The 17,330-nt window shown below is 43.8% G+C and overlaps 1 protein-coding gene across 1 annotated transcript in view; it reads left to right on the top strand.

Annotated features, from left to right (window-relative positions):
- Nucleotides 1–17,330, top strand: part of CUL9 (cullin 9) — a 535,945-nt gene that overhangs the window by 175,560 nt on the left and 343,055 nt on the right. Inside the window, exons 10-11 of the mRNA XM_033937681.1 lie at nt 6,621–6,668; nt 15,048–15,432. Of these exons, the coding sequence (XP_033793572.1) occupies nt 6,621–6,668; nt 15,048–15,432 (433 nt within the window). The remainder of the gene's footprint in view (nt 1–6,620; nt 6,669–15,047; nt 15,433–17,330) is intronic.

Raw genomic sequence — 17,330 nt, 5'->3', positions numbered from 1 at the left:
GTATTGCAGCACACAAACTGCTGTTAATATTATTAATGTTGGAACTACCAGATGTACAATGCTATACCCTTTAATTCGCTGTATGTACAGTTTCTCTTTATTGTATTTACAGTTTCTCTTTATTGTAAACCGCCTAGAAGTCGCAAGATTGTTGGCGGTATATAAGAATAAAGTTATTATTATTATTATTATAAAGCTCTTGTGTAATGAAAAGCTATTGAACACAGAGTTGAGTTGCACAGGAGGATACCTGAATGGTGATATTTTTACTAAACGCCCAGAAAGGAAATCTAGTGCTGGTTTTGTGCAATGCTTGACAAGAAGGGACATAAAAATCTAAAGTAGTCATGAAGGAACGCCATTCCTTAACCTTTACATTAGAGAAGGTTTCTAAATGGTGATTCAAATCTCCTAACAATAATACAGAATTAAAAAAAAAAATCCATTTATTTAGCTTTGTCCCATTTACCTGGAGGACAATAAACAAGAACACAAGAGAAAGAGCCGATAACAGAAGAAACACTAATTTCACAAATTAATATTTCAATTTCAGAGGATATAATAGTATCCAATTTATCAACCTTGAAAAAATATTTATAACCCAATGCCAATCCTCCTCCTCTTTTAACAAATTGTGATTGATGCAAAACTTTATATCCTGAGAGACAAAATTCTCTTAATTTAGGATCATCTGGTATGGTATAAATTTTTAAAAACCTGGTTGATAATCTTCTAAAACAAGGATACCCAATTCTGGCCCTCAAGGGCCATAATCCAGTCAGGTTTTCAGGATTTCACCAGTGAATTTGCATGAGATCTATTTGTCTGCACTGCTTCCATTGTATGCATATTGATCTCATAGAAACATAGAAAATGATGGCAGAAAAGGGCCATAGCCCATCGAGTCTGCCCACTCTATCAACCCTCCCCCAAGCTACACTCTTTCAATCCTCCCCAAGCTGCCCTCCTCTACACTACCCTCGTAGGGATCTGACGTGGGCATCCCATTTATTCTTAAAATCTTGTATGCTGCTGGCTACGATCACCTGTTCCGGGAGTTCATTCCAATAGTCTACCACTCTTTCTGTGAAGAAGTACTTCCTGGTATCCCCATGAAATTTCCCCCCCCCCTGATTTTCAGTGGATGTCCCCTTGTGGACGAGGGTCTTTTTAGAAGGAAAACATCGTCTTCCACCTCTATGCGTATTCCATCTCATGCATATTCATTTGGGAAATCCTGAAAACCTGATCTAGCAAGGGCCAAAGTTGGGCACCCCTGTTTTAAAAGATCTCTAAAAATATGTGTCTTATTATTTAATGATCTGGCGAAGATGCGTCTGTAGTGAGGTGGTTGTGGGCCACATGCGTCCTCTCCAGTATGCTTTTCTTCGGAGGTGGTTGCCTCAGAGGCACAGTCTGGATCACCCTGTTCTGCTTCCGGGCTTGGCTCTTCGTTGGTGGCTCCAGACCTCCATCTTGTACAAGAACATAAGAATTGCCACTGCTGGGTCACACAGCGGCTCTTAGGTTAAAGACCAGTGCCTTATTTGAGTCTAGCCTTACTTGCGTATGTTCTGTTCTAGTAGGAACTTATCCAATCTTGTCTTGAATCCTTGAAGGGTGCTTTTCCCTGTAACAACCTCCAGAAGAGGTGAAGTAGAAATTCCTTACATTTATACGGAATCTTTTCCCTTCTAACTTTAACGAGTGCCCTCTCATTCTCTTCACTTTGGAGAGGGTGAACAGTCTCTCTCTACTAAGTCAATTTCCTTCAATATCTTAAATGTTTCAATCATGTTCCCTCTCAGTCTTCTCTTCTCAAGGGAGAAGAGGCCCAGTTTCTCTAGCCTCTCATTGTATGGCAACTCCCCCAGTCCCTTAACCATTTTTGTCACTCTTCTCTGGATCCTTTCGAGGTATTATATCCTTTTTCATGTATGGCGACCAATGTTGGACACGTGGGATCTTTAAGGGAGTAAATTCAGGGGAGGGGATACTTGGAATGGGCAGACTTGGTGGGCTATAGCCCTTTTCTGCTGCTTTTTTCTATGTTTCTATGTTTCAGTATTCCAAGTAGGACGTACCATGGCCCGGTGTAACGGCATGATAACCTTTTCAGATCTGTTTGTGATCCCCTTCTTAATCATTCCTACCATTCTGTTTGCCCTTTTTGCTGCCACCGTGCATTGCGTGGACGGTTTCATTGACTTATCTATAAGCACTCCCAAGTCTCTTTCCTGGGGGCGCTCTCCAAGTATAGCTCCGGACATCCTGTATTCGTGCATATGATTTTTGTTACCGAAATGCATCACCTTGCACTTATCCACGTTGAACCTCATTTGCCATTTCGCGGCCCATTCCTCGAGCGTATTTATGTCTCTTTGTAGGTCTCGCAATCCTTCTGTGTACTCACTACTCTTAATAACTTTGTATCGTCCGCAAATTTAATCACCTCACTCGTCGTGCCAATTTCTAGGTTGTTTATAAATATGTTGAAGAGCACAGGCCCGAGTACCGAACCCTGTGGCACTCCACTCGTGACGCTTTTCCAGTCCGAGTATTGTCCATTCACCCCCGCTCTGTTTCCTACCCACCAACCAGTTTTTAATCCACTTGAGTATATCACCCTCAATTCCGTGGCTCACAATTTTTCAAAGTAGACGTTCATGTAGAACCTTGTCAAACGCCTTCTGGAAATCTAGATATACGATGTTGACTGGGTCACCCTTGTCTATCTGCCCATTTACTCCTTCAAAGAAGTGCAGTAAATTCGTCAAGCAAGATCTTCCTTTGCTGAAGCCGTGCTGGCTGATCCTCATCAGTTTGTGTCCGTCAAGGTAATCAATGATGCGGTCCTTTATCATTGCCTCTACCATCTTTCCCGGTACCGAAGTCAGACTTATTGGCCTGTAATTTCCCGGATCTCCCTTCAAACCTTTCTTGAAGATCGGCGTAACATTCGTCACTTTCCAGTCTTCCGGAATCTTTCCCGATTTGATCAACAGATTGGCTGTTAGCTGGAGCAGTTCAGCTATAACCCCTTTCAGTTCCTTGATTACCCTCAGCTGGATGCCATCCGGTCCCGGGGATTTATCGTTTTTAAGCCTATCAGTCTGCATACCTCTTCTAGACTGACCGTCATCCCTGTCAGTTTCCTGTCTTCATTTCCTGTATATAGCCTTTTGGCTCCCGGTATATTGGATATATCCTCTTCGGTAAATACAGACGCAAAAAATGTGTTGTTTGTCAGCGATGGATTTGACCTTTTTAGTGCTCCCTTTATTCCCTGGTCATCTAACGGCCTCACTGCTTCTCGGTTGGGGAGCTCAGTGTCTAGGCCACTCAGCTTAGAGCACCTGGTCCATGGAGGAGGCTTCTTGATCGATCAATGTCTTGGAGACCAGAGCCATCCATCTGGCGCTATTAGCATTCCAGTCCTTTCTGATGGGCAAGTCAGTAAGGGTTCTGTTGATCAATGCCATGGCGGTGGCCTATTGTCAGTCATCGGGTGGGTACCAGTAGCACTTTGGTGGCACAGGAGACGGCTCTGCTCATGGTCTGGGTGGAGTCGCACCTTCAAGAAATATCAGCATCCCACATAGCTGGAGTGGAGAATATTCAAGCGGACTTCCTCAGTCGTTACGTGTTAGATCCTGGAGAGTGGTGTCTATGCCCTGTGGCCCTTCATGAACCTGATGGCCACAAGTGACAATGCCAAAAGGCCCCGCTTCTTCAGTCGTTGCAGAGACGGTCAGGCCAAGGGCCTAGATGCTCTGGTTTAATCATGGCCAACAGAGGGGCTTTAGTATGTGTTCCCTTCGTGGCCATTAGTGGGCAGAGTTCTTCTCCGAATAGTTCATCATCCGGGCCTGGTGGTTCTGGTGGCTCCGGATTGACCCAGGCGGCCGTGGTACACGGATCTGGTGGTGGATCCTTTTCCTCTGCCTCTCTTAGATGACCTTCTGACTCAGGGTCCCATTCCAAAGTTCGAGCCAGGTCCCTTCTGTCTTATGGCTTGGCTCTTGAAAGGGATCGCCTAGGTAAGAAGGGGTATTCAGATAAAGTGATCTCAACTCTCTTGGGGGTCTACCACTTGGGCTTATGTGAGCGTTTGGCGTCTCTTTGAGGAGTGGTGTGTTGTGCGTGGAGTGGTCTCTTTTCGTGCTTCCCTGCCTACCATCTTAGAGTTTTTGTAGGATGGCCTAGACGGGGTCCTGGCATGGTCTTCTCTCCAGGTTCAGCTTGCGGCCTTGTCAGCCTTTCGTGGGTTGTTGAAAGGTCAATGTTTGTCTGCCATCCTGATGTGATTTGCTTCTTGCGAGCGGCCAGATTGCTCAGCCTCCCGTATGACCCTCTGTTCCTTCTTGGGATCTGAATCTGATTCTGTAACTTCTAGTGCACCCTCCCTTTGAACCGATGGACAACTGCTCTTTGAAGGGCCTTACTCTTAAAGCAGTCTTCTTGGTGGCCATTACTTCAGCTAGACCTGTTTCTGAGCTGCAGGCTTTCCCTTGTAGGGCTGCCTTTTTGAAGTTTTCTAGGGAGCGGGTTGTCTTGAGGCCTGTTCCTTTCTGCCAAAGGTAGTTTCTCCTTTTTATGTCAATCAGACAGTGGTACTCCCGGTGTTGGGTAGTCGGGAGGGATCTTCTGAGCAGAGACAGTTGCACAAGTTGGATGTCAGTCGGGTCCTTCACTCTTAAGTGCAGAGGACCCAGGAGATCAGGAAATCAGATCATTTCTTTGTCCTTCTAGCAGGTCCTCGTAAGGGGGATGGCGCTTCTAAGGCTACTATTGCGTGCTGGATCAAGGAGACTATTGCTTCCGCTTATCTTCTGAAGAAGAAGCCTGTTCCAGAATTTCTCTAGGCTCATTCTACTAGGGGTCAGGCAGGTTCTTGGGCTGAATCTTCTCTAGTGCCTCCAGCGGATATTTGCAAGGCTGTAGTTTGGTCTTCTCTGCATTCCTTTATCAGACACTACCGTGTGGATGTTCAAGCACATCGGGACACAGTATTCGATGAACGTATTCTGGTGTCAGCCCTTCGGGGGTCCCACCCTTAATAGGTACTTCTTTGGTACGTCCCATTCGTAGGGACTATGCTATCTACCAGGCAATACAGAAGGAGAAATTAGGTTCTTACCTGTTAATTTTCTTTCTGTTAGCTTGTAGACTGCTATAGTCCCCCACCCTGTCTGTCTTTGTGCAGTGAGTGCGGGTTTTGATTTGATCGCATGCAGATTTTGTTTTTTCTGTTAGTTCTATAATTTTTCTAGGACTGGGGAGAAGTAAGAACAGCAGCATGGCTTAGCTAGCTTAGCTGGTGAGCTTTGGGAATGTTTTCTATACCAGGATTAAGTTATACACATGTTCAACAGCAGTTTATAAGTATTTGTTATTTTTTTCACTCCTGTTCGGAGTGTGTTATACTGTTTTCAGCTGAAGTCTTTCCTAGGTTCTGCTTGGCTATTTGGCAGATTGAGTTGCTAGGGGGGAATCTAGATTGATATACAAGTTAGTGTTCAGTCTCCACCTGCTGGTAGCAGTGAGGCATATAACCCATTCATAAGGACTATACCAGTCTACAGGCTAACAGAAAGAAAACTTCAGATAAGAACCTGAAGAGAAGACTTAGAGGGGACATGATTGAGGCCTATAAGATCATGAAGGGCATAGAGAAAGTGGAGAGGGACAGATTCTTCAAACTTTCGAAAACTACAAGAACGAGAGGGCATTCGGAAAAGTTGAAAGGGGACAGATTCAAAACCAATGCTAGGAAGTTTTTCTTCACCCAATGGGTGGTGGACACCTGGAATGCGCTTCCAGAGGGTGTGATAGGTCAGAGTACGGTATTAGGGTTCAAGAAGGGATTGGACAATTTTCTGAAGGAAAAGGGGATAGAGGGGTATAGATAGAGGACTACTACACAGGTCCTGGACCTGTTGGGCCGCCACACAAGCGGACTGCTGGGCATGACCCAGTAGAGGCACTTTTATGTTCTTAACCTAATTTCTCCTTTCCAAGTTAGAACCTCTAATAATAGAGTTAAATCTAGCTCTGTGTTTATATCCTTCCATTCTTCTAACTGGGATGTAACAAATATCACTATCCATTCTCAACCCCAATCCCCAGCCTCCCATACCTAAGCACAGAATTATATAAATTGTGAACCAAAGCAGTTTGACAATTTGAGATCCAACGATCTGTGTAGACTAAAATAATTATTTAAAAAAGATGCCCAGAAAAGTTCTTTCTGCAGACAAACTATAGCTAGATGTTCCCAACAGCTATAGAGTGCAAAACTGTTTCAAAATCAATGGTAAACTTCTCACTTTTCAGCTCTTTGGTATTCTTTGTCCTGCCTAGCCCTTAGCTTTGTCTGAAAATCACTAGAGGGCTACCTCATTTCCATTAATATTTGTGTTTTTCTGGCTCTTCATCTCTGAACAATATGGGTTGCATGTTGCTACAAATGATACTGATGGGCACCCCATAGGAATGTATAATAAGGGGCTTTGAAGGTGAAGCTAGATTCATTGTTTGTTTGCTCAAATGTTTTAAGATGATCCTTCCTGAATAATTTCTAAGGCATAATAATTCCTTTCTGTTTTCAAATATTACAGCCATCTAGAAAGAACAAATTTGGAAATTTTTTATTCTTTCAAAGTGGGGTAAGTAGTGTTAATTTATCCTTTCCCAGATAGATATGTTCTTCTCCCATATTTTTACTGAAGCTTTATAGAGCTCTTTTGCAAATCTGACAAGTGTGACAAGTTTCTTAACCCAGAGAGAGAAATCAGACCTTGCTCCAGTGTACAGTCTTCCCTTTACTATCACATAAAATATTCTGAACAAAATGTAGCTTTATGTTTTCACAATTTATTAATATTTTATTTTTTTCCATAAAGTTTTATATCTTTGCTTACTTTATCAGTGAGAAATCTGGAACTGTTTTTTGATGCCAGGTTGAAAAGGTCAAACAGGTGCAATTCACTGAAAGCATCAATACATTTTGATCTATTCTGGAGTCTGTACAGAGCAGAACTAGATTACTTTCTTGTACAATTCATCATACAAAAAATATTGATATTATGATAATGCCTCAGTAGCAGCAATATAAAACCTCTCTTCCTTAGCATCCTCCAAGACCAGTCCAGAACCAGTGGGTTTTGTGGCTGTCATCCAGTGGATGGAGTAAAAAGGAAGGAGCACATCAGTTGGAAAAGTCCTTTGAACTACACGTAAAAGAAACAGTAGCCCAACATGATCATGTTTTGCCCCTTCCAGAACCATTTTGTGTAGAAATGCGATGTCACCTGAGTAATAGATTCAAACCTCAGCAGTCTCTTGTTACACTGAGTTTCTCTTCTCTCCTCTCCCTTGGAGCTGGATGACAATGATGGTGATACTTCTAAGCGATATACATTTTAAAAATGGGGAAACAATATTACAAATTACGGACATGAAACAATAGGGACAGGGGTTGAAATTCAAGAATTATAGGAAAGAAACAAATAAGGGTAGTACAAAACGGGCCAATAGGGAAGATGTCTGAAGCCTCCGGAAGTTCGAGTTCCTACGAAGAGAAACATCATTTTGATTTTAGGTTTGAAAAGCATCTCTATATAAGAAGGATCAAGATTTTGTTCTTCTCTGAGATGGAAAGGTAACTTATTCCATAGCTGTGGAGCATAAGTTGTAAAAATTTCATTTCTTCAAGTATTGATTATTTTTAAGGAGGGGATTATGAGCAAATTTTGATCTGCAGATGGTAAGGTCCTAAGGGGTGTATATAGAATTAGGAGTTTATCAAAAAATACTGGTAAGTTTGACTGTCGTGTTTTGAAACAGAGCAAGATACTAAGAATTATTAAAAAAAGGGATGGTTAACAAGACTTAAGAATGTTATTATGCCCATGTATCGTTCCATGGTGTGACCTCATCTGGAGTATTGCATTCAATTCTGGTCTCCTTATCTCAAGAAAGATATAGTGGTGCTAGAAAAGGTTCAAAGAAGAGCAACCAAGATGGTAAAGGGGATGGAACTCCTCTCGTATGAGGAAAGACTAAAACGATTAGGGCTCTTCAGCTTGGAAAAGAGACGGCTGAGGGGAAATATGATTGAAGTCTACAAAATCCTGAGTGGAGTAGAACAGGTACAAGTGGATTGATTTTTCACTCCGTTAAAAATTACAAAGACAAGAGGACACTCGATTGAGTTACAGGGAAATACTTTTAAAACCAGTAGGAGGAAAGTTTTTTTCACTCAGAGAATAGTTATGCTTTGGAACATGTTGCTAGAGATTGTGGTAAGAAGAGTTAGCGTAGCTGGTTTTAAGAAAGGTTTGGACAATTTCCTGGAGGAAAAGTCCATAGTCTGTTATTGAGAAAGAAATAGGGGAAGCCAATGCTTGCCCTGGATCAGTAGCATGGAATATTGCTACTCTTTGGGTTTTGGCCAGGTACTAGGGACCTGGATTAGCCACTGTGAGAACGGGCTATTGGTCTTGATGGACCATTAGTCTGACCCAGTAAGGCTATTGTTATGTTCTTAGTCTGCCCATCCACAGTAACCATTAAGAGATCACACATGCCTATCCCAGGCCCTTTTGAATTCAGACACAGTCTCTGTCTCCACCACCTCTTCCGGAAGACTGTTCTACTCATCTACCACCCTTTCTGTAAAAATATATTTCCTTAGATTACTCCAGAGCCTATCACCTCTTAACTTCATCCTATGCCCTCTCATTCCAGAGTTTCCTTTCAATTGAAACTCGACTCAAGCGCATTTACGCCACTTAGGTATTTAAACGTCTCTATCATATCTCCCCTCTCCCGCCTTTTCTCTAAAGTATACATATTGAGATCTTTAAGTCTGTCACTAAATGGATGCAGAAGATGATGAAGTGAGGTAAACTGGAGATATCCATATTGACAACACACCCCACTTCTCAGGGTTCAATAAAAGTCTGGCTGAAGGGCCTTCTCCATCATTTAAATCAACACTAAAGGTGTATTTCCAAATTATATTGGATAATAATATCAAAATTAGGTCCTTATAATAGCCTCCTTGTTTAATGTAGCTTTTTACTGACTGTTGTTTCTAATTGAATATTTCTTCAAAATAAAGTCTTTTCTTTACTTATCTTTACTATGCAGTATCTCTAGCATGCCCCAACGGGACCTGTTTCGCTACAAGGGTTCATTAGGAGCACTGCACAATGCAGAAAACATATTATTCAAACCACTTTTATGCATATATTATAAACACCTTTAGACTGTGTAATGGCTTCCTACCAAAATGACATTATCGTTTATGTTATCCCGTATTCACATATAGATCTGCATTCACTATTTTTATGTGAATACAGGATAACATAAATGATGATGTCATTTTGGTAGGAAGCCATTACACAGTCTAAAGTCGGGGGAGGGTACAGGCACAAACAACATACCAGGCGAACTAAAATGCCAATACATTTATGAGGCTGAGGAAAGTAGACACCGAAATTCTGGGTCAGGGGTGAGTGCACACACTTTTGAGTCGGGAGTAGGGTCACATCATATTTATGGGTCACATTGTAATTCCGGGTCTAGGGGGAGTACACACTGTAGTTCTGGGTATATGGGGAGTACACATTGTGGTTTTGAGCCTCAGGAAAGCACAAATAACACAAACAATGCTAAAGGTGTTCAAATAGCTCAAACAGGAATATCCCCACTGAGACATAACAAAAATATAACATGGAGGGCTATGTACGTCAACGCACACAGTTTAGGAAACAAGATCCTGGAATTGGAAACAGAAATAAGGAATGCCGACCTGGATGTGGTGGCGATATCCGAAACCTGGCTCACAGACTCCCACGGGTGGGACATGGTCATACCGGGTTACAACTTGCTTCGCCGGGACAGAGAGGGTAGGAAGGGAGGGGGTGTAGCATTATATACTAAAGATGACATTAAGGTCACGAGAATCTCAGATGTCCAGTATACTGGGGAATCCCTTTGGGTTAATTTGGCCAGAGGAAAGGACAAATGCTTGTATCTTGGCGTAATTTACAGACCCCCAAGACAACAGGATGACCTGGATATGGAAATAATCGAAGATATAGAAAATATCACCTTGCGTGGGGACACAGTATTGCTAGGTGACTTCAACATGCCTGATGTGGATTGGGTTACACTTACCTCTGCTTCTGGCAGCAGCAGGAGGCTATTAAACTCTATGAAAGGAGCAAGCCTCAGGCAACTGGTGTTGGAACCGACAAGGGATCAGGCAATACTGGACCTGATACTTACCAATGGAGAAAGTGTCACAGAGGTCTCGGTGGGCGACACATTGGCCTCCAGTGACCACAACATGGTATGGTTCAATATCAGGAAAGGTTTCTCTAAATCTACTACACTAACCAAAGTCCTCAAATTCAAGGACACAAATTTCAAAGAAATGGGAGACTTCGTTCACCAGGCGCTACAAAGCCAAGAAGAAACCGATAACGTGGAAGACATGTGGTCGACTTTGAAAGCAACCATACAAGAAGCAACAAACCGCTATGTAAAATCAGTAAGTAAACGGCGAAGGAACAATAAGCCACAGTGGTTTACTGCGGAGATCTCAGACCTGATCAAGGAGAAGAAAAAAGCATTCATCTCTTACAAACAATCAGGGAAGCAGGACTCTAGAGCAGACTACCTGGCCAAATCAAAAGCCGTCAAAACAGCAGTCAGGGAGGCTAAATTCCTCATGGAGGAGTCTCTAGCAAAGAACATCCAGAAGGGAGATAAATCCTTCTTCAGGTATATCAGTGATAGAAGAAAAAACTCAGGCGGGATTGTACGTCTTAGGAAACCAGACGGAGACTATGTGGAAAAGGATTCGGAAAAAGCCCAACTATTAAATGAATACTTCTGCTCAGTCTTCACCCGAGAAGCGCCAGGGCTCGGCCCTCAGCTACAGACAAGGGTTGGCTCAGTTGACCCGTTTAGTAACTTTGAGTTTACGCCCAGCAGTGTCTACGGTGAGCTGTCAAAGCTCAAGGTTAACAAAGCAATGGGGCCGGACAACCTGCACCTCAGGGTGCTTAGGGAGCTGAGTGATGTCTTGGCGGAGCCACTGTCCACGCTCTTCAACCTCTCCCTTAGTACAGGCAGCGTCCCGTTGGACTGGAGGACGGCTAACGTCATTCCACTCCACAAGAAAGGCTCAAAGATGGAGACAGCAAACTACAGACCAGTGAGTCTAACATCGATAGTGAGCAAACTAATGGAAACTCTAATCAAACACCAATTAGATAAGATCCTGGATGAGGAGAATCTACGGGATCCCCGACAACATGGATTTACTAAGGAGAGATCCTGCCAATCCAACCTGATCAGCTTCTTTGACTGGGTAACGGGGAAGCTGGATATTGGGGAGTCCCTGGACATCGTGTACCTGGACTTTAGCAAAGCATTCGATAGCGTACCACACCGCAGGTTACTGAGCAAGATGAGTTCTATAGGATTAGGTGACACATTGACGAAATGGGTTGGGAGCTGGCTTGGAGGTAGGCTCCAAAGGGTGGTGGTGAACGGCACCCCCTCCGAAATGACGGAGGTGATTAGTGGAGTACCACAGGGCTCAGTCTTGGGCCCAATCCTATTCAACATCTTTATAAGAGACTTGGCAGAAGGGCTTCGAGGTAAAATAACATTATTCGCCGATGACGCCAAACTGAGTAATGTAGTGGGCAAATGCACAACAGACGAAGATTCAGTGCCCGACAACATGATGCACGACCTACTCCTACTGGAGCGATGGTCTAGGACATGGCAACTCAACTTCAATGCCAAAAAATGCAAAGTTATGCACATGGGCAGCCAGAATCCATGCAAGTCTTATACCCTTAATAGCGAGATCCTAGCAAAAACGGTAGCAGAACGAGACTTGGGGGTAATCGTCAGTGAGGACATGAAGTCTGCCAATCAAGTGGAGCAGGCTTTGTCCAAGGCAAGACAAATCATGGGCTGCATACGAAGGGGTTTCGTCAGTCGTAAGGCGGAAGTCATTATGACATTGTATAGATCCATGGTGAGGCCCCACCTGGAATACTGTGTGCAATTCTGGAGGCCGCATTATCGCAAGGATGTGCTGAGACTGGAGTCGGTGCAAAGAATGGCCACCCGGATGATCTCGGGACTCAAGGATATACCATACGAAAAACGGCTTGACAAATTACAGCTATACTCGCTCGAGGAGCGCAGAGAGAGGGGGGACATGATCGAGACGTTCAAGTATCTTACGGGCCGCATCGAGGCGGAGGAAGATATCTTCTTTTTCAAGGGTCCCACGACAACAAGAGGGCATCCGTTGAAAATCAGGGGCGGGAAACTACGAGGTGACACCAGGAAATTCTTTTTCACTGAAAGAGTGGTTGATCGCTGGAATAGTCTTCCACTACAGGTGATTGAGGCCAGCAGCGTGCCTGATTTTAAGGCCAAATGGGATCGGCACATGGGATCTATTCACAGAGCAAAGGTAGGGGAGGGACATTAAGGTGGGCAGACTAGATGGGCCATGGGCCCTTATCTGCCGTCTATTTCTATGTTTCTATGTAATGTATGCATAAAGTGGTTTAAATAATATGCTTTCCTCTGCCGTGTCAGCAGTGACGAGGCAGAAGGAAGGCCTGTCCAGGGCCTGCCTTAGCTGGTCGTCCACCACCACTGTTGCTGTGCTTTAGGAGACATGACGATATGTCAGATTTACAGTTGGGGGAATGGTGGTGGTGGTGGCGGGAGGGGGGGGGTTTGATCAGGAAGTTCTGTTCAAGGGGATGGAAAGCTGCTGTACATGGGAGGAGAGAGGAAGAATTGTTGGACATGGGGAGGAGGAAGGGAATGCAACAAACAGGTAAAAAGGAGTGAGAGGGAGAAATCCTGCATATGTTGGAGGGCAGGGAGAGATGGGGAGAGAAAAAATAAATATGCATGGGGAGATAAAAAATAAATATTTCACATTATAATGGAAGGGAAGAAGGGAGAGATGCTGCATGGAGGGGAATAGAGAGGTTTGATCCAGGGCACAAGGCAGGGAGAGAGAGAGAAGAGATATGGTGGACAGTGGGAAAGAAATGTTGGATATGGCAGTGAAAGGGAAGGTAAAGAGATGGAAGATGGTGAGCACAGAGAAAGAAGAAAACGTCATTGGGCAGGAGACCCTGGTGAGTGAGTTAACAGAAGACAAACAGAAACCAGAGCCTGGGACCAATATGATTTGAATAATAAAATGACCAGACAACAAAAGGTAGAAAAAAATCATTGTATTTTCTATATTGTGATTACAATATGTCAGATTTGAAATGTGTATCCTGCCAGAGCTGGTGTTAGACAGTGAGTGTGTGCTAGGACCTAACAGAGAGAGGAAAAGTCTTTCTTGTTTATGTTGTTTACACCACAGCGCCGGCGGGAAGTTGGAGAGAGCAAAGGGGTGTGGAATAAACCCAGCAGGATATTTTAAAAAGCCACCCAATAGGGCAGGAAAAGCGAATCAAAAAATCGATTCAATAGACTGAATTGAAAAGTTTTTCCCTGAATCAGGCAGCTCTGGCATCCACTATCTCCTCCTCTCCCTAAGAGATCTTGATGAATTCAGAGCCAATCTTTGTCTCCACCACATCTACTGCCCTCTCTTTAGATTGCTTCTGAACCTATCACCTTTTGACTTCATTTTATGCCTTCTCATTCTGGAGTTAGTCACCTTATGCATATTTATGCCATGTAGGTATTTTAACGTCTCTTTTATAACTCCCCTCTAGAGACCCACATATTGGCTCCATTGCAGAAGTGAAAACTTTATTGGTTTTCCTTTCTTCTCTTATAGTTGCAATGTTGTTTAGGGCCTCAGGATTTTCTTACGGTGGTACAGGCAACATTGTTAGCCAAATATGCAGTATACGCATTCTGAAAAGGATGCAAGATATTTAGAACGTGGATGGTAACTGATAAGATATTTGGGATAAGGGTCAAGCCTTTCCTTTATGCCTTACATTGGTTACTTTGTTTGGCCTTTTGGTTTATTCACAGGATAGAGTCCCTTTATTTGGGGATCTATTTAAGGCCATATGAACCAGAAAGACATTTGTTTGCTCGTGGCTCAGGGACCTTGGCGCTGCATTGGCAAAAGAGCATTGGGAGAACCTGGATTATGGAATACAACGTCCAGAGGACTTTATTCTGTCCCAGGATTGCTCAAGTATTAGGGAGCATCTTAAAACTTGCTTATTTGCAGTTTTCTGACAGTGAGCATTTGTGCTTTTCAGTGACAGGTTCATTTTTTGCCTTGCTAAAAAAGATTTGCTAATATTGTTGCGTACATTGCTATCTTTTCTACTGTCACATATGCCACCCCCACCTTCTAGTTTAAATATTGCTTGAATTTCTCCGCAAGGATACTTTTACCTGTCATAGTAAGATGCAGCCCATCATTACAATTGAGTCTCTTGGTTTTCCTTGTATTTCCCCATCCTCCTTGTTGACACCAGGCTCTGAGCCACCTTTGAAGACGAACCACATCTCGTGTAACAGCGCTTCTAAGCATAAGTGAGAGAAAAGGGAAGAAAAAAAGGAGGATCAGAGAGCAAGTGGGGGAAGGTGGAAGACGAGAGGCAAAGAAGGGGTGAGGTCTCTATCGAGGGAGTGGCAGGCAGGCGAAAGAGTATCTAAGGTTTTGATTTTTACTTTAAGCTTTGTAAAACAGGAGGCAGTTCTAATGTCACACGATAGGGTGTTTGTTTTTGGAGTGGGGGTTGAATGGTTTTTCTGATTGAAATTGGCAGATTATAATTCCATGTGTTACATTAAAGTGGTACTACTGGAAATGTTTCCTTTTTCAAGTTTTATTATTTCAAATGCATAGCCTTAATATATGTGCATCTATCTAAATGTGTGTGTGTATGTATAGATAAGTATACAGAATAATTGCTGTAGTGTTTTCCAACCTTTGCTGCAATAACTTTCAGCTGCATCTGGGTTTAGTTTACAATAATTCCTCTCTTTGATTTTTTCAGCTGTCAGAGTTGAATGAAGAATCCCTGATCCAGCTGTCAATACCTGTAGAGCTGGCACAGAAACTACTGCGATTCTTGGACCAGCACTGCCAGGGCTTTACCTTGACTGATCTGCACAGCTCCCATATCTATGCCAGATACATGAGCAAAGGAGGCCCTGAACAGGATTGCCTGAGTGGTGTCATGACTGCTTCAGAGTATACTGGGCTGGTAAACTCTCTTTCTGGAGCTGTAGCATCCAAGAAACCAAAGAAGGAGCTGCCTGGGGCTGATGTCATTCTCTTATCACCTCCAACTGCAGAGAAAACGGACATGGAGCTGTTCCATGAGCTCATGAAAGCAGAGGGACTTCAGCTTCCAGAAGTGGCAGAAGAAACAACCAAAGGTAAGTCTCTGCAGAACTTTGCTCTTCATGTCACGAAGATCAAAAGATGTCTTAACATTGAATGCATGAAAAATTGTAACTCATGTTAATGTGGGTCTCTCTCCAAGATAAACCGAAGCAAAGCAATTAAAAGCGTTAATACAACAACTAAGAACCAACAAAGCTTGCTGATCCTAGAGAGTAACATCAACAAACATCCCCCCCACGCCCAACCCATCAACTCTCCAAGTCAGAACCAACCTAACACAGCCCCCTCAACCCTCTCCCACCACTCAGAGGTTCTCAAAAATGTTGTGGAAATTTGCTCCAAGTCCACTGCTGCTGTATATAATGTCCATGTTTGGCTGCCATTAAATCCATCCGTACCAGCATGTGTAGTTTAGGCACCAACGCAGATCAATAAGACACTTAGCTACTGCCAGTTCCAAGCACAGCAACCGGGTCTGCCATTTAAAAGACCTTTCGTATAACCCCAGCAGACAGCTTTGAGGCGACCGAAGTAAGGCTAGTCTCAGCTTGAGCGGACTGCTGGGCATGATGGACCACTGATCTGACCCAGCAGCGGCAATTCGTATGTAGTTTGTGTCACGTTAGTCAGGGCATTCACAACCACAGTCCAGAACAATTGAATTTCCAAATACGTAAAAATGTTCCCCTATCAGATGCACATCGTCAGTAAGTATAAGGCCTGGTAGATAAGGCCAAATAATAATAATAATTTATTTTTAGATACCGCCTAACCAGCAGTTCATAGCGGTTTACACAATAGGTTCTCGGCATACAATATAATAATGACATCATACATAATAAAATTCTAAGTAACTAATACAAGCATTAAAACGAATGAATAAGGAAAACACAATATAAACAAAAATCAGTATAGATTAAAAGTACATCATAACTACATGATAATATAAAAATCAATCTAATATAATAAAGCTCTAGCCGCGCATGCGCACTCCCACCTACATGCGCCGGTTTTCAATGAGCTGTAGGGCACCTCAGGTAGGAGTGCGCATGCGCGCGAATCTCTCTCTCTGGCCGGTCGTCGGCGTCGTCTTAGCTCCTCTCCCCGGCACACCCGAACCCCCGTTCAGCCTCTCATCCGACCCTACCTTCGGCTCCCTTACTCCCTTGCCGCCGCTCCTCTTCTCTTTCCGCGGTCCCTACAAACGTCCTTGCTCCAGCAGGGGCCGCAGCACTCTAAACACGCTGCTTCACGGCCTGCTACTGCCCTGATTTGCTCTGCCCGACACGGCAGAGCAAATCAGGCCAGTAGAAAGCCGCGAAGCAGCATGTTTAGAGTGCTGCGGCTCCTGCTGGAGTAAGGACGTTTGTAGGGACCGCGGGAAGGGGGCAGCAAGGGACTAAGGGAGGCAGGCAGGGATCCTGAGAGAAGCCATTGGGAACTTTTACAGACAAAAAAAAAAATCCGGTAAGGGACGACGCTACTGCACCACATACCCACTCTCACTTAATTCAAAGATCTTGCAGTACTCTAACGAGCAAAATACCCTTACTGCTGGAACACCTCCGTGGTAATAGCATGCGCATTCAACGGTTGCTGCCGAAGGCACCAACATTGAAGAAAAGGTTGGTTGTTGTTTTTTTAAAAAAAGCAGTTTGCTGGGCAGGGAAAAAATACTTGCATTTTGTTTTGGGTGAAGGGTGTGTGCTGGGGAAGCTGTTAACTATTGTGCATTGATTTAGGTAAAGGACAGAGTGGGGGGGGGGTGCTGGGGAAGGGGCCCAGGGAGCAATCTTGCTTTCCTTGGGGGCGGAGGGGTATGATTGGTTGTAAAAGGAAGGGAGAGCAGGGAAGGGGTGCTGCTGGACATGGGGGAGAGACGGAAAGGAAGAAAGACAGACAGATGGGCCAGGGAGAAAGAAAGAAATGC

The sequence above is a fragment of the Geotrypetes seraphini genome, chromosome 3 (assembly GCF_902459505.1).
Source record: "Geotrypetes seraphini chromosome 3, aGeoSer1.1, whole genome shotgun sequence".
NCBI lineage: Eukaryota > Metazoa > Chordata > Amphibia > Gymnophiona > Dermophiidae > Geotrypetes > Geotrypetes seraphini.
This window is presented reverse-complemented; position numbering and strand designations above follow the sequence as displayed.